This window comes from Trifolium pratense, linkage group LG4 (assembly GCF_020283565.1).
Source record: "Trifolium pratense cultivar HEN17-A07 linkage group LG4, ARS_RC_1.1, whole genome shotgun sequence".
Lineage (NCBI taxonomy): Eukaryota > Viridiplantae > Streptophyta > Magnoliopsida > Fabales > Fabaceae > Trifolium > Trifolium pratense.
This window is the reverse complement of record NC_060062.1, coordinates 45,759,934-45,787,136: the sequence shown is the minus strand read 5'-3', so window position 1 is coordinate 45,787,136 and position 27,203 is coordinate 45,759,934. Positions and strand designations below refer to the sequence as shown.

Here is a 27,203-nt window from a genome sequence, read left to right as displayed (position 1 = left end):
CTAATACGATTGTTGGTTCATGAGGTGAGACCTCCCTAATGCATTACACAAATGAATTGAATAACATACCTTTGCCCAAAATTTTAAGGCATTAAATTCATGAATCATATCACTTATATGTTGTTCAACCTTAACTCTTCTATTCAATGTCAGACTAACTCGCTTTCAAACAAGCTGGTGACATGGAAAATGGTTCAATAATTTTTTTTGACAAACAAAATAGCATATGATAATATGATATAATGGATTAACAGTTGGATTACTAATTGTATTAAGGTCTAGATGCATACATTTAACACAGCCTATGTATATAATGGATGGACTACTACAAATTAAGAAGGGGGCAATTACATGAATTGTATCGGAACAGATTTAAAAGAAGATTTATTTATAGGAGTGAGTGATTAAGAGAGTTCAAGTTCCAAGTTCTTCAATGCTCTGTAAGGCTGGCCTCCATTGCCCACTACCACCAACCAAATGCCTTCCAACACTTTTGTTATTGCTTCTGCTACGAGTTTCCTGTTCCACCTAACACAACACCAAAAAGGGGTTAAAAAAGTCACTGCAGTCTGCATAGAATTGGCACACACGGAAACGGATTTGACGAAGTTACCGCGTCAACACAGTAATTGTTTTTGGCCGTTTGATAAAAAAAAGAATGGCTATGATTAAATTCTGTACCAAATTGATTAAATAAATCAAAACCGTCCGATCAGTTTTGTATGGCCGATATCGTCTACTACATGTAACTGCGTCGTGAAACAGTTACATCAGGTGATCCATATCCGGCACACGCTAAGAGGTAGGGAAAATGACAAAGTCCAATTGCCATCGGTCCTAGCCGTTCAGCCGGATAAAACTACAATAGCTAGTAAAATATTCTCGCAATAGTATATTTTTAGGTTTAAATTTAAACCTAAAATACTTGGTTAAACTGAAAGATATCTTTTACCATCTCATGCAACATGGTCTTTAATTTTTTCTTTTGATTTTTATAATTATTGTGGTCATATCTTTAATTAAAAATCCTCCATACAATCCTATGATTATTAACTCGGGGAGGGCGCTTCTTCTCCCGGGGAGGGCGCTTTGGAAGGATGTTTTAGTGGCGAAGTACGGGAGACACATTCTTACTAATGTGGATTGGAGTGGTGTTAGAATTCCTACCATGGCGTCAAAATGGTGGAGGGATATTTGCTCTTTGGATAAGGTGGTGGAATCTAAAAATTGGTTAGTAGAGTCCATGGTTCGCCGTTTGGGAAATGGTAATTCTACTTACTTTTGGACTTCTATTTGGACCGGTGATGTATCTATTTCGGCGCGTTTTCCCCGTTTGTTTTCTCTCTCTAATCAAAAGGAGAGTATGATAAATGAACTTTGTGAGTATGACGGGGAGCGTTGGAATTGGACTTTCTCATGGCGGAGGGCTTTATTCCTTTGGGAGGAAGAACTTGTAGTGCGTTTGAGAGATCTCTTGGCAACGGTGAATTTATTAATGGAGGATGATGGTTGGAAATGGGTTCCGGATCCGGAAGGGGTGTTTTCGGTAAAATCTACCTATCTTCACCTTGTTGATGAACTTCGGTCCGGGGAGGTGTTGGAAGATGGTAAGGCGATGATTTTTGATCATATTTGGGATAGTCCGGCTCCGTCTAAGGTTATTGCCTTCTCTTGGCAACTTCTTCATGATCGGATTCCAACTAGAAGTAATCTTGCGGTTCGGGGAATTTTAGTTGCGGATGTTCCTTGGGAGTGTGTGGGGTGTGTGGGAAGTGTCGAATCATCCATTCATCTCTTTTTGCACTGTCCTAGTGCTTTGAAGGTGTGGTATGATATTTTTAGGTGGCTTGGATTAGTGATTGTGATCCCTCCTTCGTTATTTTTGCTTTTTGAGGTGTTGAGGGCGTCGGCGAGGAATGTCAAGATCCGTAAAGGATTTTTGTTGATTTGGCATGCTACAATTTGGTCCCTTTGGAAGGCGCGGAATGGCTCTATCTTCGCGAACGAATCTTTTGCCCCTAATGATATTGTGGAGGAGATAAAGGTCACGAGCTGGAAATGGAGTTTAGCGAGATTAAAAGTACCTCCTTGTATGTATTATGAATGGACTTGGGATCCCGGAGATTGCTTACTGCGCTAGTTTTCCTTTTGGTGGTTTTTTGGTGCTGTGTTGTGCTGCTGCAGCAAGGCTTTTTGGCTTCTGCAGGTGTTGCCTTTGTGTTTTTTAGGCTGCCTGCCTTTTTTGTTTTGTTTTGGGTGTAGTTTCTGTAAGCCTTTATATGTTTGTCCTTTTTGTTGTAGTGGGGGCAGACTTTGCCTTGTTGGTTTCAGATCTTGTATTGTTCCTTTTCTTTTGCTGCTTCTAGTACTCCTTGTTCTAGAGTAAGCTTTAATAATATTTGCAGATTCAAAAAAAAAACTCATCGAGGATATTGATCTACCACTACCTTTTAAGATTTGGTAGTGCTTTTAAGAAGTGGAAACGTGAAGAAACATAAAACTAAAGTGATAAAAGTTGAACAAATGTACTCCACATCATTGTTTGGATTGTGAAGCATGCATTGTTTGACGTACTTTCCTGATCTTCTTCTCACAGTCAACTAGATTATGATAATGAATTTTGGATAACTATTGTGTCCCTATGTGCCACCTCTGCATGCCCAAAAAACAGTTTTGCCTTTTCTTGTAAAACATTGTTGGCATTATTAGTGAATTGGATCTATCAATCATAACGAGTGATGCCAATATTGTTGTAAAAACTTGTAATGATCAACATAAACAAACAGGCATTATGTGTGCTCTTGCCTCTTAGGTGTTTCCGTCCTAATTTAAAATGGGGTAAATTTATAATTATAAGGAGAATTTTTTGCATCCTAGAGGCAAAATATATTTTAAAATGATTAAATATAAAAAATATATATAATATTAAATTATTAGATATAAAACTTTCGAAATCAAACCTACATCCTACATTTCAATTGCATCTACCAACTTGAGTTGGAGTCACTAGAAGGGGAATTCTAACATAGGCACAAATCCAAATAAAAAATATTTGGACACACACGATTGAAAAAATTTAAATATAAACTAATTTAGTCACATCATTTCACGAGAGTGGATTCCCTCATGTGCATATTGCACCAGAGAGGGAGCAGTTTAGATCACAGCCCTTAAAACTCTGTTTTTTAATTTTTACGTAATTTCCAATCAAAAGGCTGTTGTTGCACCGGAGGGTGACATAACAGGAGAGAATCCTTCCTCTCATTTCACATCATTTTATTATCTTTTCTATTAATTTTTTAAAATTTTTGTGTGCGCACCTAAACATATAATATTTAGGCTTTTGCCTAACCAAGAATATCTCTAAAGACCTCATCACTAGAATTCACCAAACAAAAAATGACCAGAAATACATTTATTTTATGTCTAATAATCAAGAGATAAGAAACCAATTTGAAATATAGATAGCATTAAAATGAAACTAATTTACCTTAGGAGGACCAAAATGATCAGAGTTGGAGCTGGGACTAGGATTAGGAGCTCTGGAATCTTTATGCTTCATCTGTATCCCATGATTACCACTCTCTTTCAGCAATTTCCCCAGTTTACCACATTTCTTAGAAGCAAACTCCTTCAATACATCTACACCCCACAAAAAATTAATACACACGTCAGACCCATTAACCGCATACACTCCTCAAATTAGGCATGTCAGACACCGTGTCAATGTGTCAGTGTCGTATCTTATCTGTGATTCATATATCATACTATACACACTACTACTTTTTTTTTTTTTTTCAAAAGCTAATAACATGAAGAATTATTATTGTTAGTACCTTCAAAACTGATCAAGCGATAAACCTGACCAATAAGCAAAGTATCATCAGGTCTCAAAAGCTTGAGATGTTTCACTGGAGCACCATTCTCAGATTTCAGAGTAGTCGATGAAACAACAAGTGCAACATAATGACCAGGATTAGAATTCATAATCTCATTAGCACTAACAGACCAATAAATCCTCTCAATCTTGTTCCCTGGATGATGAAGCAAAACCGTCGCCGCCTCCGCCGCTTGACAATTCCCCATCTTCTAACAATTCCTTGTGAAGTGAAGTGGGTTTGTTTGTGATAAATAAATTGTTGCGTTTTGAATTAGGTAGTGACGTTTGAAGTTTGAAAGATACGTAGCAGAGAGTAGTTTTATGAGGAATTAAAGAAAGTGTGTTACTACGTACTCTGGTAAAAGAAGAAAATGATGTGATGAAAAACGTGTAGAAGGAAAGAAAATTGATGATGATGGAGAAAACAGAGTAAAACAGAGTACTCTGTTTCTTAATGGGTTAGTATAAATGAAGATGACGTGACGGTAGCTAGTTCTTACAGATTCACTGACGCACGCTAGAGATGTGACCAATACTGAACCGTGACATGGTGGTGTAGTTAGAATAGTAGGGGGGTGAACAGAGAAAAGTATGGGATGAAAGAAAATGAGAATGTGAAGGACATGTGAGAGAGTGGGTCAGTTTATATTGAGGTGTGGTAGTTAGGCAAAACTCATTCATCTGTAGGACTTGGTCTCGAATGGAACTAATTTTGAGATTATAAAATGAGTTGTGTTAACCGGTGTCCTCATATACTTGTTAAGAAAATTAAAAAAAAAAAAAATTTAAATTGAAAATAACATTTTTTTTAAGACTTTTAAGGAGTTGACTGCGCACGAACTTCAATATCATATTATTGTATTTATTTTCTTAAACAGTACTGCCGAGACACTATTTAATATTTTACTTATAAAATTGGTTATGTGAATATCAAAATAGAGACAAAATATCATTCTAAAATATAAACAAGAATCAAGAATATTGGTATCATAGTTGACAATGACATCAAAATGAGTATTTCTCTAACGAAAATAAAAAAGTCAACGTTAAGTATGACTCATAGATACAGCAGAGCGACACGAGAATTGAATGAGAGAGTTGTATACAGATTGTATAGTATGGTTCTGAAGTATTTTTATAATACGGTTGTAGTATTGTATAGTGAAGGTGTGAAAACACAAGAAGGGGGGGGTTGAATTGTGTTTTAGCTAAGTTAAAACTTTTTCAAGTTCTTAACTCAACTTCGTTAGCAGCGGATAAATAACACAAATAATAACAAGAGAGAGAGAGAGAGATCACACAAGCAGTTTATACTGGTTCCTCTCACAAAACGAGAGTAGTCCAGTCCCCTTGCACTTCCAAGGGAGTTCACTATAATCACACAAGATTACACCTGCTCAAGCACACAAGCAAGAGACTTCTCAACAATGCTCAAGCACACAAGCAAGAGACTTCTCAACAATGCTCAAGCACACAAGCAAGAGACTTCACACTTAAGCACACAAGCTTAAGTTTCACAAGTAAATAGTAAAGTATATAAAAATATACAAATGCTCTTTGAACCTAAAGAGAGCAAATACAAATAGTACAGAGTATTTGGCTAAAGTGCAAAAACACTTGACAGAGGTTCAGAGCTTGTATATCACAGAGTTCAGAGTTTGTTTTTCGCACGTTCAATTCTTGATAATTGTATATTCGTTGTAGCTGAATCTTCTAGTATATATACCACTAGAAAAGAGTCGTTGCAAAAGGAGCCGTTGGAGTTGATAACCTTTTGTCTTCAAGCAGTCTGTCTTGATGCAGTTTGGTTATATCCAAAACTAAGAAAGAGTTTCAGGTACTTTGACTACTGCAGAGTGGACTTTCCTTATTCAGCTAACAAAACTGAAGACCCACGTTCTCAAGATAGGACAGACAGAACAGAGGTAGCTGAACTGATCAGACTTGAAAGGTCCTTTTCTTCATTGGTAGAAGAGTTGACTAACAAAGGGAATCTTCACATCTTTCAAAGAGATCTTCAGAGGTTGATGAAGCTTGTAGACAGACATGAAGTTCTGAGGTCTTCATCCTCTGAACGTTGTAACCTCTGAAGTCCAACATCTTCTGAGCGCTTGTGAACTTCTGAATTCACATCCTCTGAACTTCACTCAGGACTTATATGATGCTTATATCTGCGCACTTAAAATAAATTTTTAGTCCTTCCAATTGTTAATTAATACTTTGTTATCATCAAAACCTTTATAGATTTTAGGGGCAAACATTTTTTAAATCAATTTTGTTCCAACAATCTCCCCCTTTTTGATGATGACAAACATCAGTATTAATTGACAATTGTTGTTAAATTAACTTATCATGTTTCTCTTAGGTTTATGAGGTTTGCAAGCTCCCCCTAAGATTGATACTCCATAAAGTTTGAACTTTATGTTTTATCCATGATATTTTAATTTAGTATAAGATTAAGATGGTTTGAAATAAAGCAAATTTCATGTCTTTCTTCAGAGTGAGAGGTTTGCAAGCTCTCCCCCTAAGTCTCATAAGGCTAAGTTAAAATTGCACTCTTAACTTCTCCTTACTTATGAAATTTATTTTAGTTTCAACTAACTTAGTCTTCACCTTGAAATACGTAAAACAACTTAAAAGTAACAACTTTTAATTTAACAGATAAAACCGAGATAAAAGGCGAGGTTTCAGTTTTGGAACATATCAATTAATGCGTAACTACTCCCCCTTTGTCATTATCAAAAAGTAAAAAAAATTATATAACCAAGACAGTCAAAGAAAGAAGAGTGGTAGTTACAAGGTGAATTAAAGTCACAAACGAAAACCAACGCACTTAAAGGTTTATAAAAAGGTGAACGAGTTAACATGCCTTCTTCACGGAAAAACAAGAGTAAACAAGTGAAGCAAGAGAAAGTAGGAATAATGAAAAGATTTAGTTTACGCATCGCAGAGTTTAAGAGAAAGAAGAACGAAGAGAAACGCGAAGACGAAGAGAAAGATAAAGAAGACAACAAGATACCACAAGATGCTGAGATAATAATCATCTCATCAGATTCTGAAGCTGAAGAGAATGAAGATGATGCTGACTATGTTGAGTTCTTAGCGAGCTATGTTCCAGAAGAGGAACAAGAAGAAGAAGAAGAAGAGCAAAACCCAGATCCCATAGAAATTTCATCAGAGGATGCTGAGGAGAAATCAGAGATTTCTTCGGAGTTTTATCCATCTGATTAGGATTAGGTTGTCTTTTTCTTTTTCTTTTTACCAATGTACTCAACATTGTTTGATTATTAATGAAAATTTTCGTTTAAAAGCATCGTGTGTTCTTGTGTTCTTATTTATCAAAGACAGATTAGTATAAACAAAACATAAACGCAAAAACATGAAATATATAAACCAGACAAAAGATTGTTCAGAAAATAGTCGAGAAAACAAGCATCACAAAATAAGCAAGCAAAACTGAAGACATCAGAAAAAAGTGCATAGAATCCTAGGGTTTCTTAAGAAAGGCTAAGAGTTGGTCGAATTTATCATTCAAGGAACCCACATTGGAAACTAAACCATCCACCTTGGTTTCCAATGTCTCATGAGCAGCTCTTTGACGTTCTAAACCTTCTTGCTGTTCCCTCAGGGCTTCTTGAAAAATCTGCAACTGATTAGCCATCACAGGAGCTTGATCTTCAATCACAGGTGCTTGTTCTTCAGCCAAAGGTACTTGTTCTTCAACCATAGGTGCCTTGCCTTTATCAGAGGGTTCACCTTCCTCTGGATAGTCAATCATCAGCACATCCTCTTGATTCTGAGAAGCCAGCACATCATCTTCTGAAATATCCTCTTGTTGCAACTCATTTGCCAACTGGGCAACTCTTGCAGCAGCTTCTTCTAACCTTTCAGACTCAGACCTCTGATTTTCAAGACTCTGAAACAGCTTGGAGTCTATCCAGATGACTTTGAAAGCATTCAGACGATGTGCAGCATCAGCAAGTGCTTCCAGCTTAGCACGTTCAGATTCAGCATGATTAAAAGTGGTTAACCTTTTCACTGCAGCCCTAGCCATACTCTCCCTCATGAAGCTTATCACATCCAGATCCCTCTTACCAACAACAGCCTTAACTTTCTCAGCAGCACCATCCAAAGCATTGCAGATCCTTGCCTTAATGCTTGAAACTTCCAAGTCCACATCAGAAGGACAAACGAGAAACCTGTCCTTAAGCAAAGATAATCTAAGCAAATCTTCATGAAATTGAGTGGATAGATTACTAAAAGGGTTGGATGATGAGGGTGAAGAATTGGGAATGGTAGAGAGAGTAGGTGTTTCAGTAGCAGGGTTGTTAATAACCACAACTTCTGCATCTGAGGGCTTGGGAGCACAAGTGTGAATACGCTCAGGAGAAGCATGTTCAGCACTTGGGTTGGGATGGGGTTCAGGAGTTGGTTCAGATGATGAAATGTCAGAAGTTGATTCAGGGTAAATATGTTCAGGAGATGGTTCAGGAGATTTATGTTCAGGAGTTGGTTCAGGATGCGGAGAGGATTGTTTTGTGGGAGAGGTTGGTTTAGTGATAGGAATATCTGGTTGAGGTTCAGATGGTGGAATGTCAGGTTGAGGTTGAGGTGATGTAGGTTTAGGAGGTGAGCTAGATTTGTGTTGAGTTTCATGAGAGGGAGGGTGATTGTTGAGAGGGTCAGGGCTCAGATGTTTTTCCAGTTCAGATAGGGGGTTATCAGAGGTTGGAATATCAGAGGTTGGTAAAATAGTTTTGAGAGGTTTGGTGTAACCTATTCCAATCTCATTTTCATTAAAGACATACTTAGTAGATTTACCTTTATCTTTGGAAATAGGAGCAGGTCTTCTACGAAGTCTTTCAGCAATTGTCTCTTCATCAGACTCAGTCTCATCTTCTGACGTAGATCCTTCAGATGAACTGTCTTCCTCAACAACAATAGGCTTTTTGGAAGCTCCTTCAGCAGTCTTGTTTGCAGTTTCTTCATGCTTCCTCTTAGTCCTTTGCTCAGCCATAGATTGTTCAACTTTAACTTTCTTCTGAGCCAAAAGATCTGGTTTTTCTTGTTCAGCTTTCCTCTTTGGCTTCCTCTTAGGATTATACAAGTTTACAGGGGCTGGAGGAACCATACTTCTATCAACAACAAATCCTTCTTGTCTGAGCACTTCCAAATAGTCCTGAATCACATGCTCAGCATCAGCTTCAGATATAACTGGGTAGCCTTCAACATACAGACGATTTTCAAGCCTAACAGACAATTCTTTAGGAGGAGCAACAGGCTTAGATGCAATCAAACGCATCTTGGATAGAAAACTAGCATTCAGAATTTCTGGATAAAACTTCTTCTGAACTAGTTCTGGGTGAAACTTCTGCAGATTCTGAATCACGTGACCTTGATATAGAAGATCTGACAATAACCTGTGATAAACTATAGTAGTTTTCCTCTGAGACTTACTAGCAAAGATTGCTTCACAAATCCGTTCAAAAAAGTAATCTCCAAGATTAACTTTCTTCCTTGTCAGAAGGAAATATAACAAATGACGATGCGTCCAGGAGATTGTATCAGTCCCTCCAACTCTTGGACTGATAGAAGCAAGAATTATCTTGAACATTACTCTGCACTCGTCAGTCAAACCTTTGACTTTCCCTTTCAGCTTAAAGTTAGTGCAGATGAGATGCAGAAGATCATCTCTATATCTTGTATCCTTTTCAAAAGCATCTAACTCTATCCCAGAGTTAGGTAGACCAAGAAGAGCATTGAAATGGATGGGTGAGAAGGCCATATTCATCCCACAGATGTTAGACCTAATCTGAACACCTGTAAATTCCAGCAAGCCCATTTCCTTCCTAGTTTTACCCTTCAGACTAGGATTCCTCTCAATAGCAGCAATCTCTTCCTTCTTTGCTTCATGTTTATCAAACACTCTTGCTTTCATCCAAAATTTCTTAAGCAAGTCTGGGTAGATAGGACCGTTAAGCATGTCGAAGTACTTATCCCATCTTTGTGATGTAAAGTACTGCTTAACTTCAAAGCCGTTTGCAGAAAGACTATCAAAGTCCACAATCTTCTCAGACAGAAACGTGAGTTCAGATTCTGGAAATTCCATTTCGTTCCCAACGATCTGAAGATTCTTGAACATGAACGGAGGAATCTTTGTTGAAGAAGATGACGAAGGTCCAGCCATGTTGGAGATTAGGGTAGGGTTTGGAAAACTAGCGAGAGAGAAAGAAATTGTGTTGGAGGTTTAGAGAGAATATGAAAGTGTAGGTTGTGAAAGTGAATAGTGTGCAAGTGTATTGTGTAAGTTTTATTTAAATGCACACAGTTAACACGAAAATAGCAAATTTGGGAAGTTACGCTAATTGACAGAAAGTTGAATACCAAAAATCATCATTAACCACCCACTACCTGACACACGTAGACCACGTGCAGAAAGTTACTCGGTAACTGCTATTTTAATGGACAACTGTTCAGCAGTGAATACTAAACGTTTCCCACTTAAATAGTTCAGAGCCTCTGAGTTATTTAAAATTCTCTATCAGAGTTAAGTACTTCAGAGCTTGTGGTTCAGATGTTCTGAATCATAAGTTCTGATATACATAACCTCTTACACTTTAATTGCCAAAAAAAATTTTTATTCAGAGATTGAAAACATGTTCAGATGTTTCTTTATAAAATCAAATCTTTCAACAGATAGGGCTTTAGTAAATATGTCAGCCCATTGATTTTCAGTATCAACAAACTTAATATCTATAATGCCTCTCTGAACATAATCTCTGATAAAATGGTGTTTAATTTCAATATGTTTGGCTCTAGAGTGTAGAATAGGATTTTTAGATAAATGAATGGCTGCAGTATTATCACAATATAAAGGAATATTGTTACTGCTTACCTGATAATCTTCTAACTGATACTTTAGCCAGAGTAGTTGTGTGCAACACTTAGCTGCTGAAATGTATTCTGCTTCTGCTGTAGACAAAGCTATAGTAGTTTGTCTTTTACTAGCCCAGGAGATAAGGTTTTCACCAACAAATTGACAATTGCCACTTGTGGATTTTCTTTCAATTTTATCCCCAGCATAGTCAGCATCACAGAATCCATTTAGCACATAATCATTGGATTTCTTATAGAGAAGTCCAAGATTAGTAGTTCCTTTCAGATACCTAAAGATTCTCTTTACAGCAGTAAGATGAGATTCTCTGGGATCTGACTGGAATCTTGCACATAAGCAGACACTGAATAAAATATCTGGTCTAGAGGCTGTCAGATAGAGTAAGGAACCAATCATACCTCTGTAGACCTTTTGATCTACCTTTCCTTCATCATCTGACTTGCCCATGTTGGTAGTTGGATGCATAGGAGTATTCATAATCTTGCAGTCATCTAGATTGAATTTCTTCAGAAGTTCTTTAGTGTATTTCGATTGATGAACATAAGTTCCTTCCTTCTTCTGATTGATTTGAATTCCAAGAAAGAACTTCAACTCTCCCATCATGCTCATTTCAAATTCATCCTGCATTATCTTAGAAAAATTCTTGCACAAAGCAGCATTAGTTGAACCAAAAATAATATCATCAACATAAATTTGAATAATTAAAATGTCTTCTTTGGTTGTTTTTCTAAAGAGTGTGCAGTCAACCTTTCCTTTTTCAAACCCCTTTTCAAGAAGAAAATTACTGAGTCTATCATACCAAGCTCTTGGAGCTTGTTTCAGACCATACAGTGATTTCTTTAGTTTAAAAACATGTTCTGGGTTTGAGACATCTTCAAAACCAGGAGGTTGCTTAACATACACTTCTTCAGAAATAAAACCATTTAAGAAGGCACTTTTAACATCCATCTGATACAAGGTTATTCCATGATTAACAGCATAAGATAAAAGTAACCTGATTGCTTCAAGTCTAGCAACTGGTGCAAAGGTTTCAGTATAGTCAATCCCCTCTTGTTGACTATAACCTTGTGCAACCAATCTAGCCTTGTTTCTTACCACTTCACCTTGTTCATTCAGCTTGTTTCTGAATACCCATTTTGTTCCAATAATGTTCTTGTGTGAAGGTTTGGGCACTAAAGTCCACACATCATTCCTTTGGAATTGATTCAGCTCTTCTTGCATTGCTACAATCCAAGCATCATCCTTCAGAGCTTCTTCAATCTTTGAAGGTTCCATCATTGAGATAAGACCAACTAATGATTCCTCATTTCTCAGTTGAGATCTTGTCTTCCTTGGACTATCCTTGTTGCCTAATATCAGTTCCTCTGGATGTGATGATTTGTATTTGAAAGTATTTCTTGGGGGCTCATCATCTTCAGACTCATCAACATCAGGTTCAGCAGATGCTTCAGTTCTTGGTTGTTCAGAGTCTGTAGGAACTATTGTGTTCAGAGGTACTTCAGAGAATGGATGTTCTGAGTAGTTAGGAATATCTGAATATTGATCCTCTGATACCTGAAATCTAGACAAACCTTCCACAAGCTCTGACACTTGGTCAGGCTCTTTGTCATCAAATTTGACATGCATACTTTCTTCCACAGTGTGTGTTTCAGAAATATACAGTCTGTATGCTTTTGAGCGCTCAGAGTATCCTATAAAGATACCCTTATAACCTCTAGCATCAAATTTCTTTAGATGGACTTTGTTGTTTAAGATATAACATGTACATCGAAACTGATGAAAATAAGAAATATCAGGCTTCCTTCCTTTGAACAATTCATAAGCAGTTTTGTTCAACTTAGATCTGATATAGATTCTATTTTGAACATAACATGCTGTGTTTACAGCTTCTGCCCATAAAAACTTTGCTACATTAGTTTCATGCATCATGGTTCTGGCCATTTCTTGCAGAGTTCTATTCTTCCTTTCTACAACCCCATTTTGTTGAGGAGTTCTAGGAGAAGAGAATTCATGCAGAATGCCATATTTTTCACAAAAGTTTTCAAAAGGTTCATTTTCAAATTCTCCACCATGATCACTTCTAACTTTTAAAATAGTGTAGCCTTTTTCATTTTGAATTTGTTTGCAGAAGATGCTAAACTCATCATAAGCTTCATCTTTTGTTCTTAGGAATTTTACCCAAGTCCATCTACTATAATCATCAACAATTACTAATCCATACTTCTTTCCATTGATTGAAGCAGTGTTAACTGGTCCAAAAAGATCAATGTGAAGAAGTTCCAATGGTCTTGAGGTAGAAACAATGTTCTTAGGTTTAAAAGATGATTTTGTAATTTTTCCTTTTTGACATGAACCACAAAGTGTGTTTGAGTGATATTTAATTTTAGGTAAACCTCTGACAAGGTCAAGCTTACTAAGCTTAGAGATTAACCTCCAGTTAGCATGGCCTAACCTCTTATGCCAGATCCATTTTTCTTCACTCAAGGTCAAAAGACACATCACTTTTTGTTCATTCAAATCAGAAAGATTAATTTTATAAACATTGTTCTTTCTCAGACCTTTGAATATCATGGAGTTATCAGATTGTTTAGACACAGTACATGATTCCTTATTAAAGACAACTACATAACCATTGTCGCAAAATTGACTTATGCTCAATAGATTATGTTTAAGTCCATCAACTAACCAAACATCATTAATAGATAGGGAGGAATTACCTACTGTACCTGTACCTATTATCTTTCCTTTCTGATTTCCTCCAAAGCCAACAGAACCTCCTTCTTTCATGGTTAGCTTGGAAAACAGTTGCTTGTCACCAGTCATGTGCCTTGAACACCCACTATCCAGATACCATGAATGATTCATGATACTTCTTTGAGTGATAGGCTGTATGAGAAACAACTTTAATCACTACGGTGAAACTCTTTATCACAGTTAATGATAAAGTCATCCCAATATTCTTCCTCTTCATTTATCAAGTTCTGATTGTTAACTTGAAAGCTTGTCAGCCATTGGTCAAGGACATAAGCCCTTCTTCCTTTGCATAGGACTTGTTTCCATACTCTAGGTAGGACATATCCTTTCCTAGTTGGTAAATCTGAATGATACATAATTTCAGCTTTTGGTACCCATCTTCTGGGTCCACGCTTGTTAGTCCACAAATGTTTACTGTGTTGTTGAGTGTGAGAGAAAGATTTTGGTTTGGAATAATAACTCTTTTGAAAATATTTCTTATTTTGAGTTCTGTTATTATTCCAGGACTTGGATTGTTTATGCTTCCAGAGTTTGTATTTATCACCAGTCCATTGATTTGACTGGTTATATTTACTGACTCTAGAATCATAAATAACCTTAGTCCTATGTTGCCTCTGAGGTTTGAGGTTTGACTTTCTTTTAAAAACTTCTGAGCCTTTAGGTTGACTTTTCTCATGAACTAGAATTCCTCTGGTTCCAGAAGTTGAAGCCTCAGATTTTGAAACTTTCAGAACATCTGAACTAATACTGTCAAGTTCTGAATAACTTTTATCTTCTGAGCTTTTCTTCCCAGATCCTGAGGAACTTGGTTCTTCTGAGTTGTCATTTCCCAAATCTCTCAGATTATTGTCCTCATCTTCCAGAGTACCAAATTTCTTTCCTTCTTCACTCTGAGGTACAACATAGTAAACCCAAGATTTTCCAACCTTTTTGGGATAGGTCTTTAGCTTTGAATATGTTCTACCATATTTCGCACAGAGCCCCCGAAAACTCAGGGACGCCACTGAAATTGGGTATCCTCTGCGCGCAACTGCATAGATTAATCCCTTGAGTCTTGTGGGACCCAAATGAGTGGTAAACTCTCCCAAAGAGTTTTAACACTGCTGCATGCCCAAAACAGAGATCGAACCCAGGACCTTGGTTAAGCTAGAAGAGACCTGCGCCATCTCACCTAAGTGCTCTTGGGTGACCAGTCCCGTTTTCGATGAGTTAAAAGCAGGGCAAGGCTAAACAAAGCAGGTTTTTATTAAAAAAAAGTTTAGGTAAGTTAGATTCTAATGACTTAGAAGGATCAAAACATATCTTAAAATGGCGAGAGCATAATTATAGATTTTTTCAACCAAAGATGTCCTCACTCTCGTTCGTAGAATATGAACACATTTTTTACCACCTGAACTCATTAATGGTCGGTTATTCATTGCATTAATTATTTTTATTTTGTCTGATCTTAGGATAACTGAGTTGAGGCCTGTGATCAAAGAAATGCCGTGATTAATTGGTATGGTAGGAAATGAAATGCGAATCCGCAAAGTCACCTAATATCAACGCCATTTCCAAACTTAGCTCAACATTAATGCATGAGATTTTGTAGTTATTATCAACAATAACCCCAAAAATCGTGGACTTTTTTTGCTCTTCAAATTTGATTCTTACTTCTAAATTGAACACAATGCCAAATACAAACTTCCCAAATGACAATTGCAAAAAGAAAGAGAGGGTGCTCAATTCCAAACCGCTATGGTTTTGGTTGGTTTCGCATCATCGTTCTCGTCTTACTACTTTGTACATTGTGGTTTAAAAGAAACCAACTCACAACACTCCTTATGGCGCCCACCACGACCACCTCCGAGGTTATCCCCGACCCTCTTGTAAAAACCTTCTACGACGATCCACAACTGAGTTACTCCATTGAGGAACCCATGAAACAATGGGACAAAAAGCGAAGGGATTGGCTTCAACTTCATCCTTCATTCGCCTCCGGTGGACGTGAAAGGATTCTGCTCCTCACGGGGTCGCAGCCATCACCGTGCAAGAACACCATTGGAGACCATTTGCTGTTAAGGTGTTTCAAGAACAAGGTTGATTATTGTAGGATACACAACTGTCAGGTGTACTATAACAATCTACACTTGCACCCAAAGATGGACTCTTATTGGTCCAAACTTCCAATTATCCGGTCCGCTATGATGGCCCACCCGGAAGTCGAGTGGATTTGGTGGTTGGATGCAGATGCAGTTATCACAGACATGGAGTTCAAGATTCCGCTGGAGCGTTACAAGGATCATAATCTCGTTGTTCATGGTTGGTCCAACATGGTGTATACTGAAAATGAGAATATGAGTTGGACTGGGCTTAATGCTGGGTCGCTTTTAATTCGAAACTGTCAATGGTCCATGGACTTGTTACACGTTTGGGCTCAAATGGGTCCATTATCATCAAACTATGCAAAATGGGGGAAGATCTTAACATCAACATTTAAGGATAAGCCCTTTCCGTTACCTGATGATCAATCATCTTTGATTTATTTGCTTTCGAGGCAAAGAAGGAAATGGGGTGGGAAGACATATTTGGAGGAAGCATATGATTTGGAAGGTTATTGGATTGCTACATTGGGGAAACTTGAGGGATTAGAAAATAAGTACGACGCGATAGAGAAGGAAGCTAGAGTTTTAAGGAGAAGACATTCAGAGAAGGTTAGTGTATGGTATGGTGAGATGAGAGAGCGTTATTTGAGAAAGAGTGAGATGGCTGAGAGGAGGCCATTTGTTAAGCATTTCACTGGGTGTCAACCTTGTAGCGGGGAACATAATCCTAATTATAAGGGGGATGTTTGTTGGAAAGAGATGGAGAGGGCTTTAAATTTTGCTGACAATCAAGTTCTTCGTAATTATGGGTTCGTGAGGAAAGATCTTATGACATCTTCGGTGTATGAAGTTCCGTTCGGATACCCGAGGAATTGAGGCGTAGCTAGCTGATTGAAGTGAAGGACTTAATTTGTTAACTAGAACTGGAATTGGAGAGTGGAATGCAATGTTATTTCAGTTTTCATTACTCTTACAAAAAAAAAGAAGTATGTATGATGGATTATCACTTACAATATGTTCGCAAATTCTGCAAATTTTAAATTACTATTGTTGTGAATTCGATAAAATCACACCAATAATAATCTTGATGTGTGGAGCAAATACGATTAAGCAATCAAAATAAGCGAACGGCAATAATAATCACAAATAATGATAAACGGCGAGAAAGAAAAGGACACAATAAATTGTTTACCCAGTTCAGTCAATGTGACCTACTCTGGGGGAGAGAGCAGCTCTCCGTTCCACTATCAAACTTTGTTCCTTGATAACAATGAGATTCTCAAAAGAGTTACAAGAAAATAGAGTTATCCTATTTCTACCCTTTTCCCAAATCTCTTCCTGTGACCAAGAGATTTCAATGAAAGTGTTTCCCAAGGTGATAGAATGATTACCCAACCCTAGAGTCTTTACAAGATGTTTCTCTTATAACCCTAGTATGTATGTTGGCCTCAGAAACCCTAAAAACAACTTAAAAATCAGAAAAAACGCATTGCCTATAAATAGGCTCGCGCAGGCTGCGCCTCGCGCAAACCTCACTGCGCCTCGCGCAGGAGGCAGGGGCTAAAGCTCCACCTGCATATCACAGCTGCGCCTCGCGCAGAATATCCTGCGCCTCGCGCAGGAGGCAGCAGCTTAACTTGTTTTTTTCTGATCATAATTTCAAGGCAATTACAACAATTCTCCACCTTGCCTTTAAATTGATGGTGATGCCAACTTCCCACCAACCATCATGCTGCTCTCTCCAACCTCGGTCTACTCTTCAACGAAGTTAATTAAGTCCAAGCAATGCTTGAACTTAGTTCTAGGTAACGATTTGGTGAACATGTCAGCTGGATTCTCCTCTGATGCAATTTTCTGTACCATGATCTCTTTTGTTTCAATCATGTCTCTTACAAAGTGCAACCGGATATCAATGTGCTTTGTCCTTTCATGATACACCTGGTGATTTGCCAAATGAATGGCACTCTGACTGTCACAATGTATCTTCACACACCCTTGACTAATCCCCATTTCTCCAATCATACCCTTCAACCATATGGCTTCCTTGACCCCTTCAACAAGAGCTATGTATTCTGCTTGAGTTGTTAACAAGGCTACAACAGATTGTTGATTGGCCTTCCACGTTACCGCTGTACCGAACAATGTAAACACAAAACCCGATAAGGATTTTCTAGTGTCTATATTACCTGCATAGTCCGCATCCACATATCCCTCCAAAGCATCTCTTCTTGGATCAGTTCTTGTGTACTTTAGACCACCCTTCAAAGAACCATTCAAATACCTCAGAACCCACTTCAAAGCTTGCCAAAGAACTTGGCCCGGATTTGCCATAAACCGACTTACCACACTTATTGCATATGATAAATCAGGCCTACTACAAACCATGCCATACATGATGCTTCCAACCCCACTTGCATAGGGAGTACTCTCCATCTTCTTTCTCTCATCGTCGGATTGAGGACACTGTTTTATCGACAACTTTGAATGGTGACCAAGTGGTGTATTCACTACCTTAGAATCTGTCATTCTAAACCGCTCCACCACTTTCTTCAAATAATCATGCAGAGATAAGAACAACTCACCTTTACTCCGGTCTCTCAAGATATCCATACCAAGTATCCTCTTCGCATTTCCAAGATCCTTCATCTCAAATTCACCATTTAATTTCTCCTTGAGCTTTTGAATCTCATGCTTGTCAGAACTTGCCATAAGGATATCATCTACATAAAGAAGGAGGTAGAGAATTACTTTCTCATTCCTCTTCATCATGTACACACAACTGTCATAGTTGCTTCTCACAAATCCAGTCTTCAATAAGAAATCATCAAACCGACGATACCATTGCCTCGGACTCTGCTTCAACCCATACAAAGATTTCTTCAACAGACATACTTTAGAATTGTCTTCCACAAAACCTTCAGGTTGTTGCATGTAGATAGTTTCTTCTAACTCTCCATGTAAGAATGCGGTCTTCACATCCATCTGTTCTAACTCAAGATCATACATGTTGACAATAGCCATAAGTACCCTTATAGAACAATGTTTTACCACCGGTGAGAAGATTTCATTGTAATCAACCCCCTCTACCTGAGTAAAACCCTTTGCTACAAGTCTCGCCTTATACCTTGGTGCTTCGACCCCTGGTATACCTTCTTTCCTTTTGAACACCCACTTGCTACCAACTACCCTTTTATTTTTAGGTAATGGCACAAGCTTCCAAGTCTGGTTTTTCTCCAATGAAAGCATTTCCTCATTCATTGCCTTAAGCCAGTCTTTACTATATATGCTTTCTGATGCTTCCCTAAAGTTCTTTGGTTCAGAGTCTTGCACTTATTCAGCTGCATTCAAAGCATAACAAATAAGGTCAGCATAACCGAGTCTATTAGGTGGTTTAATAACTCTCCTTTCCCTATCTCTTGCAAGCTGATAGTCAGGAACAGTCGTTTCATCACTTCCACTCTCATCAGGTACTTGAGTCTCATCCTCCTTTTCCCTCTCATCAATGGAAGGCTCCACCTCAAACTGAATTCTCTCCATCCCCGTTTCTGGTCTTTTCTCCAGGTCTTTGCACTTCATCCCCATCCGGGTCTCATCAAAAGTGACATCCCTGCTTATGATAAACTTTGATCCTCCAGGCTCCATCTTCCACAACTTGTAACCTTTCACACCCTCGGGATAACCAATGAAAACACACTTCACAGCTCTAGCATCAAGCTTATCTTGCCTGACATGTGCAAATGCTAAAGCTCCAAAGACTTTCAAGTTAGAGTAGTCTGCCGGCTTGCCACTCCAAACCTCTATAGGTGTCTTTAGATCAATTCCTGTTGATGGACATCTGTTGATCAAATATGCAGCAGTGTTAACTGCCTCTCCCCAGAAACTTTTGGGTAATCCAGCTCCCAACAGCATACATCTCACGCGCTCCAGCAAGGTCCTGTTCATCCTTTCAGCCAGACCATTCTGCTGCGGTGTGTATGCAACGGTTCTATGCCTCTTTATACCTAGTTTCCTGCAAAACTCATTAAATTGCTCTGAAACAAACTCCAGGCCATTGTCAGTTCTCAACACTTTCAGTTTAGTTCCTGTTTGATTTTCTATTAAGGTATGCCATTCCTTAAATTTTTCAAAGGTGTCACTTTTGTTCTTTATTATGTGAACCCATACCCTTCTAGAATAATCATCAATCATAGTAAGAAAATATGAACCTCCCCCATGAGTGGAAACAGACGCTGGACCCCAAAGGTCCGAGTGAACATACTCAAATGGTCTACTAGAATTATGCACTCCCACCCCAAACTTCACCTTGTGTTGTTTGCCTAATGTGCAGTTATCACAAAATTCTAGTTTGTTCAATTTTTCTTGTCGTAGCAAACCTTGTTTAGCTAGTTTAACTAAACCCCTCTCACTGACATGCCCTAACCTCAAATGCCATAGTTTGGTTATATCTGCAGCCTCTACACTAGTTACTAATGCATTAGAAATAACAGTGGAACCTTCTAAAATATAAAGACCATTAATTTTAGACCCTTTAGCAATTACTAATGCACCATTTGAAATTCTCATTACCCCACGTTCAATTCTAGTACAATACCCTAGACTATCAAACATGCTTATGGAAATCAAATTTCTCTTAAGTTCGGGAATATACCTCACATTCTTCAAAAGGAAATCACGGTCATCAAACATTTTGAGACGGATAGTACCCATACCTTGAACCTTGCACGCCTTATTGTTACCGAGACGGACAACTCCACCTTCTTTAAATTCCAAGGTTTCAAAGTACTCCTTTCTTGGACAAATGTGATATGAGCACCCTGAGTCCATGACCCAGCTTTTCTCAGGTTCCCAACTTGTAACTGTTAGTGCTCCTGCACTCTCATAACCTTCCTCCTCACTAGCGGCAATTTGAACTGACGAACTACCACCACCCCTTCTCTCGGGACAATCCTTCTTGAAGTGACCTGGTTCATGACAATGGTAACATTTGAACTTGCCACCACCATCACCCTTTGCCCTAGACTTGGACCTGTGTTTCTTCCCTTTTCCTCTCCCTTTGTTTTCACTTCTCCCCCTTGCAATATTCAAGCCTTCTCCACTATCATCAATTTTCATATCTCTGAGTTTAGTCAACTCCTTGGTTCTCAAGGCCGATTGGACTTCATCCAAGGTGATAGTGCCTTCTTTGCCATATAGCAATGCATCCTTGAGATTGTCAAGAGACTTGGGAAAAGCACACAACAGGTGAAACGCTTTGTCCTCATCTTCCAGATTCACATCAATGTTCGCCAAATCGTCAATAATTTTATTGAACTCCGATAGTTGTTCCATTACAGACTTATTCTCCACCATACGAAAGAAAAACAACCGTTCTTTCAAACACTGCTTATGTGCCAAAGACTTCGTCATATACAACGCATCAAGCTTGGTCCACATAGCCACAACTGTTTTTTCTTTCGCTACTTCTCTCAACACCTTATCCCCAAGGCACAAAATAATCGCACTCAGTGCTTTATTATTCATCTCGGTCTTTTCTGCTGGTGTCAAAGTAGCAGGCATGTGTGCCTCTCCTAGAAGCGCTTCATCACACTTTTGTTGAGTTAGTATTGCCCTCATCTTCACCTTCCACAACCCAAAGTCGTTACTCCCGGTGAACTTCTCGATGTCCCACTTAGAACCCATGATACTTAATTCGTTTGATCCTTGCCCCACGGTGGGCGCCAATTGTTGTGAATTCGATAAAATCACACCAATAATAATCTTGATGTGTGGAGCAAATACGATTAAGCAATCAAAATAAGCGAACGACAATAATAATCACAAATAATGATAAACGGCGAGAAAGAAAAGGACACAATAAATTGTTTACCCAGTTCAGTAAATGTGACCTACTCTGGGGGAGAGAGCAGCTCTCCGTTCCACTATCAAACTTTGTTCCTTGATAACAATGAGATTCTCAAAAGAGTTACAAGAAAATAGAGTTATCCTATTTCTACCCTTTTCCCAAATCTCTTCCCGTGACCAAGAGATTTCAATGAAAGTGTTTCCCAAGGTGATAGAATGATTACCCAACCCTAGAGTCTTTACAAGATGTTTCTCTTATAACCCTAGTATGTATGTTGGCCTCAGAAACCCTAAAAACAACTTAAAAATCAGAAAAAACGCATTGCCTATAAATAGGCTCGCGCAGGCTGCGCCTCGCGCAAACCTCACTGCGCCTCGCGCAGGAGGCAGGGGCTAAAGCTCCACCTGCATATCACAGCTGCGCCTCGCGCAGAATATCCTGCGCCTCGCGCAGGAGGCAGCAGCTTAACTTGTTTTTTTCTGATCATAATTTCAAGGCAATTACAACAACTATGTCCCATTTCCTGTGTTTTCTAATGTCTATAGGTGCTTTATCTAACTGTTGGGTGCAGAATATTATAAAGGCTTTAAGGGTAGAAAGAGCAATATTTTTGGAAGTGGTGAGTGGTGACATAATCGGGGATCCTTACACTTGGTTGAAGTCATTTTGTTCCTTCAAAAGTTTATCATGCTATTCCTTAGAAGTTAGAATTTCTTAACAATTCTTATCTATGGATTATGGTGAACCTCTGAAAGTTTAGATATTGTAAAAGGTTTGACATTGAAAAGGATAATGTCTGAAAATAATTTTTAAATATTTGCATCTCTCACTATAAAAATTCTTATTATAACAATAAGTTAGATCTAATGCAAATTGGTGTTCTAAGAATAAGCTAAGGGTCATGTTAACTAGTATTTCTCGGGCACTAATTAAGAAACTCAAAAGTAGTAAACTTTACATTAAAAAAAAAAAGGGATGATGAGAAAGTGTGTATAACTTAACTTTCAAACATTTAATGCTTCCTAACAATAAGCAATGGGATGATGAGAATTTTTTTTATATTTTTGGTACAAGGGATGATGAGAAAGTTAAGATACTATTTTCTGAAAAAGATGCTAATATGATACTAGCTGTTCCATTAGTTCACTTGGTAGAGGAAGATAAAATAATTTGGAATGAAGGAGAAACTGGTATTGGTTGGGCTGAGAGAAGGAAATACATGGGGGAGTTTGTGGAAGATCCAAGCTCCACCAAAAGCCAAGCACTTGTTATGGCGAATTTGTAAGGAATGTCTACCGACCCGTATGCGATTGAGAAGTCGCTTTGTTATGTGTTCGGAAGAGTGTCCAATATGCTTAAGGGAACCGTAAGAAGAGTGGCATTCGCTATTTAGTTGTGAAGGAATCAAAGATGCTTGGAATGTCATGGGGTTGTACCATATTATGCAAACAAGGCTGAATCGCTGTCATAATTTTAAAGAATTAATCCTTGATATTTGCAGGAATGAAAGTAAACAGGTGGCTGGGAGAGTGGCTGTTTTGCTATGGAATATATGGCAAAATCGCAACAATTATGTGTGGAACAATCACTACAAGAATAATTGCATATACCCACGGTATTTTTACCCATGGCCACTTGCCGTGAGTAATACCAAGGGCAAAGCAGTGGGTACGGTGAAAGTAAGCAAAATTCTTCGGTGTACACAATAGATCTAACGTACCGATATCTAGGCCGTGGGTAAAGAGAAAATAAAAATATATGTTATTTCTTCCTTTTAGTAAACCACTCACTCACCAAAACACACTCAAGACATTCTCTCTTCACACAAACGGTAGATCAAAGAAGGAAACCCTAAACCCAAATGAATGAAACGAAACGAAACATCGCCATCTGTCTCTATTTTTGCATCTGGTCGCAGAAACACACTTGTGGTTCTCTCAGCTTCTCGTTTTTGCCGCTTCACCACCGCACAAGGTAGCGGTTGTTCTCCACTTCTCTGAGATTGTTCAGATTCGCACTTTACCTCTCCTAAGCGTAGCGATGAAGTGAATTTCTGGTGAGTGCTTAACCTATGATTGTTTCTAAATGTGAAAAGACCCAAATGTTTTAAAACCCTAATCCTCAATTTTACCCCCAATTTCGTAGAGTTTTAATTTATTCATGTTGTGTGGTAATGGTAAATCATTATTCGTTAGTAAGAACTTGAGAAACAACTTGTTTTGCTTTACAAGGGTTGTGTGAAACAACTTGAGAAATCTGGGTGTGAAGGGGATTTTTGCTTTCAACATTGTAAATTCTCACCCTTTGGATATGGCTGGCTCCTCAAACATTGATCTATTTTGAATAGCTCATTCCAACTGAGTTTATGGACTGTAGTTTGTGATTAGCACATAATATGAAATGAATGGGTTTACACTTGATCCTTCCCTTGGTGAGTTCATATTGAATGACTCACCCAAACATTAAGGTAGGTGCATTATGTTGCAGTCAAATTGGTAAATAAGTGTTAAGTAGCATAGTTTATTAGATTTTTACTTGCACAATTCTAAATTTTATTTGCTGCAATGTGTTAATTGCATAGATACCACGAAAGGAAAGATTTATTATGTTAATAAAAGGAAATGCCAAAAACTGCGATGAACCGACCACCAAGTAATTTTTCTGAGTGTGCCATTTGCTTCATTTTTTCATGAGGAAAGAGTCATTTTCAGAATATTCCATTTGCTTCACTGGAACAAATCTAATTGTGGTAAGTTATGTCTTCTGAATCTATATTTGGTTAAGATTGTCAATGGAGTCAATAATTGATCATGACTGCTTTGTAACATAGTAGTCTAAATTTTATGATTACGCCTTTATATGTTCTTTCAAGCTTTCTGAGATGTCTAGCTAATAATAATCTTTTGCCTCTAAACTAATTTTGTATGTTCTACAACCCATGCTTTCTGAAAATTACTTCCTTCTTTTCAAAGTTATGTAATCAATGAAAAAGTAATTATAATGTGTAGTTGGTTTAAATAATATAACATAGCTATCAATGTGTGTTTACAATATAATTTTTTCATGTCAGTAAAAAAAAAAAGAGTTGTTGGAAAGCATATATAGGGACTAATTTTATTTAATGTCGGTTCATTTTCATTCTTGCTGATTTATAAGTTTGACCTTTCTTGATGCATTTTATCAAGTATTCTAGGATTACAATGGCATTACTAACTAAGCAGGTTGGAATGAAGTCATCAATGCATGCAGACAACAAGTATGCTCTGTTCCTTGATCAATTGGAGAACTCACTCGTGAGATAGAAAGGGATCCTGAGGTATGGTTTGAGAAATGTGATAATTTGCTTTTGGAAGTCCAGTGATGATCTAAAAAACGTGTATTTTTATGATAATTGGTTTCTATCACCAGCTAATTCATGTTTTGTTTATCTTTTTCTTAATTCCATTTTTTGAATCGTATATATTGTAGAGTTGATAACTCATACACTTCTTTTTATATTAATTGGTTGGTATGTTCATTTTGACTAGTCTTGACATTTTGTTATTGTTACTTTCTACTATGGTTACAAGGCTTAATTCCTTAAATTTTGGTCTTATTATCTTTAGGTATATTGTTGGGTCTATTAAACTTATTAGGATTTTTGTTTATATATTTTATAGATGTCTCATGAAGAAAAATTTGGACCAAGGTGTCTCAAATGAGATGGCTGCACAAATTACATCAATTCAGGGGCAGAGAAGACAACAGAAGATGAGACTTAATATGATTTGGCAAGATGTTACTTGGAGAGTATGGCTTGCAAGGAATGCGCAAATTTTCCACAACAAGGCTTCAAGGCAATTAAGCATGTAACTTTGGAGTGGTTTATTTTTTCTAGCTACACTGATGTCTGTAGCTTTTATGAATGGGATGGATATCCATTTGATTGTTTATCTAGGTAAGGATTTGTTTCTTTTTCAAGGTTTAAAACCTTCTGTTTCTGGTTTTGGTTCTTGGGTATTTCTTGTTCTTTAGATCCCTTGTTTGGTGGTTGGATTGAGTACCACTTGTCCTTTTGTTCATCTTCTATTATATGATATAATCTTTTGCTGTTCAAAAGAGAAAAGAAGCTTAAGACGAACATGCATGAGGAGTTATATTAATGCTTATTTTGAGACTTTGCATTTTTTTTCTATGAATATTGATCTGTGTATATGAATTATTATTTCATCGATAAGCTTTTTATATGTTATATGTTTTAGCTTTCTGTTTAAAGTTATTATTGAGGGATTTATTTATTGGTAGTACTAGTGGCCACCGGAAAATAGTAAACTTTTATTTAATTTTTTTTTATTATAAAATTGACTTTACCCATGGCAATGCCGTGGGTAGCGTTTATTCATAGCTTTTCCGTGGATCAAGTACCCACTGCGAAGTCCTCAATAATACTGTGGGATAGGCCGTGGGTAGCGTTACCCACGGCATTTTTGCAGATAATGAATTACCAACGAGGCTTTATCTCACGGCCTCGTGCCGTGGGTAATCCGTGGGTAAATTGCATTTACCTGTGGTGAAGCCGTGGGTAATGGCAAAAATGGCCGTGGGTAGAGCGTGATTTTCTTGTAGTGAATAACAAATTGTTGGAGATTTTCCAAAATATATTTGAAAGGTTGCAATGGTTAATTTGAAATTCAAATTTACAATTTTGAAAACCTTTCAAGGGTTGTGTCCCTTAATTATTTGACATAAGTTTCTCTATAAATAGAGACACTTAGGAGGCATAAAACATATCAGAAAATCATGTTTCCATGAGTAAGAAGTTATGCCTGTAATATCTAAATCATTTCTTCATTTCTCTAGTGCACGAGAGTATTTGAAGAAACATTATTCTGTAAATTATCATTGATCGATATGCTTGATATGTGTATGCAATGCATGTCAAGGTTTCCAAAGTATCCTGAAGGGGATTCGCCGGTTAACCCTTTTGCATCCAGTTTATGGTGGGGGCGAATCGAACCTAAAGTTTAGTGTGATACACACGCTTTGGAATTTGTGCAATATGTTCATCATGTCGTTCATCATCTTCTTCTAGTTCGAGTATTTGCAGCAGTCCCCCAACAAATGTTCTAACAATCTTTAGGTTCGATTTATGATTTGTTTGTGATTAATTGATGACTGCAAATTTGAAGAGGATGACTACCGCCTTTGTCGCAAAAGGTGAAGAGATAAGTATCGATACCCTTCTTATTTCATATTTGATTGCAATTTAAATATGAAAGGTCAATTTCATGCATACACATACACAGATTCATGATGTTTAATTTTCATGTTTTGTATATGTTTAATAAGTTTTAAGATATAGAAATTATGTGTATAATTTATGAAATGAAATTTGCTTTATGCATGTATGTTGCAATCAATGGCATATTTGAAATTCGAAGTTTTTACAGGCAAAGGATATGTGTGTATATGGAAGTTTTGTTTAAGAAGAAATAAATCATCATTTCATTCTTATGCATTGGATTATTGATTGATTTAAAATTGACATGATTTTTCTGTTATTAAATTATTTCCAACAGATGGGTTAATAAATGAATTATTGGCCGAAACGGTGTATCGATGAAGAATCACATTGGTTCATGAAGAATTGTGACTAAAACTACTCCATATTCAGTTTTGGTGTTGATTTTAACAAGTAATATTGAAGAAGAAATTAATACACATAGTAATGACTATGGTGAAAGGTACACATTTAAATTGTATGGATAT

General features: G+C 37.5%; 2 protein-coding genes and 1 long non-coding RNA gene across 6 annotated transcripts; 2 read left to right on the top strand and 1 right to left on the bottom strand.

The window, feature by feature from the left end:
• Positions 1-225: 225 nt before the first annotated feature.
• Positions 226-4,583, bottom strand: LOC123919739. Its single transcript, XM_045971726.1, has 3 exons — positions 3,837-4,583; positions 3,491-3,642; positions 226-528 (listed from the first exon to the last, which is right to left on the bottom strand). Exons 1-3 carry the CDS (start codon positions 4,084-4,086, stop codon positions 415-417), a joined length of 516 nt encoding a protein of 171 aa, XP_045827682.1. The 5' UTR covers positions 4,087-4,583; the 3' UTR covers positions 226-414.
• A 10,637-nt stretch (positions 4,584-15,220) lies between these two features.
• On the top strand, positions 15,221-16,618 carry LOC123919738 (galactomannan galactosyltransferase 1-like). Its single transcript, XM_045971725.1, has one exon. It carries the CDS (start codon positions 15,221-15,223, stop codon positions 16,487-16,489), a length of 1,269 nt encoding a protein of 422 aa, XP_045827681.1. The 3' UTR covers positions 16,490-16,618.
• A 6,596-nt stretch (positions 16,619-23,214) lies between these two features.
• Positions 23,215-25,500, top strand: LOC123919737. 4 transcript variants are annotated; one of them, XR_006813311.1, is made up of 3 exons: positions 23,231-23,511; positions 23,687-24,771; positions 25,115-25,500. It is a non-coding gene; the product is annotated as an uncharacterized LOC123919737 (long non-coding RNA). The 4 variants fall into 4 exon arrangements; XR_006813309.1 differs by having other exon boundaries at positions 23,232-23,511; positions 24,037-24,771; XR_006813310.1 differs by having other exon boundaries at positions 23,232-23,922; positions 24,037-24,771.
• Positions 25,501-27,203: the final 1,703 nt, after the last annotated feature.

What these genes read in the sequence shown, in the direction of transcription:
- LOC123919739 (XM_045971726.1), bottom strand. Translation starts at nt 4,086, where the DNA reads ATGGGGAATTGTCAAGCGGCGGAGGCGGCGACGGTTTTGCTTCATCAT. An exon ending in TCGCTTGATCAGTTTTGAAG is followed by an intron (nt 3,643 to 3,836) that starts GTACTAACAATA and finishes TGTGGGGTGTAG; the next exon opens with ATGTATTGAAGGAGTTTGCT. An exon ending in ATCATTTTGGTCCTCCTAAG is followed by an intron (nt 529 to 3,490) that starts GTAAATTAGTTT and finishes GTGTTGTGTTAG; the next exon opens with GTGGAACAGGAAACTCGTAG.
- LOC123919738 (XM_045971725.1), top strand. Translation starts at nt 15,221, where the DNA reads ATGACAATTGCAAAAAGAAAGAGAGGGTGCTCAATTCCAAACCGCTAT.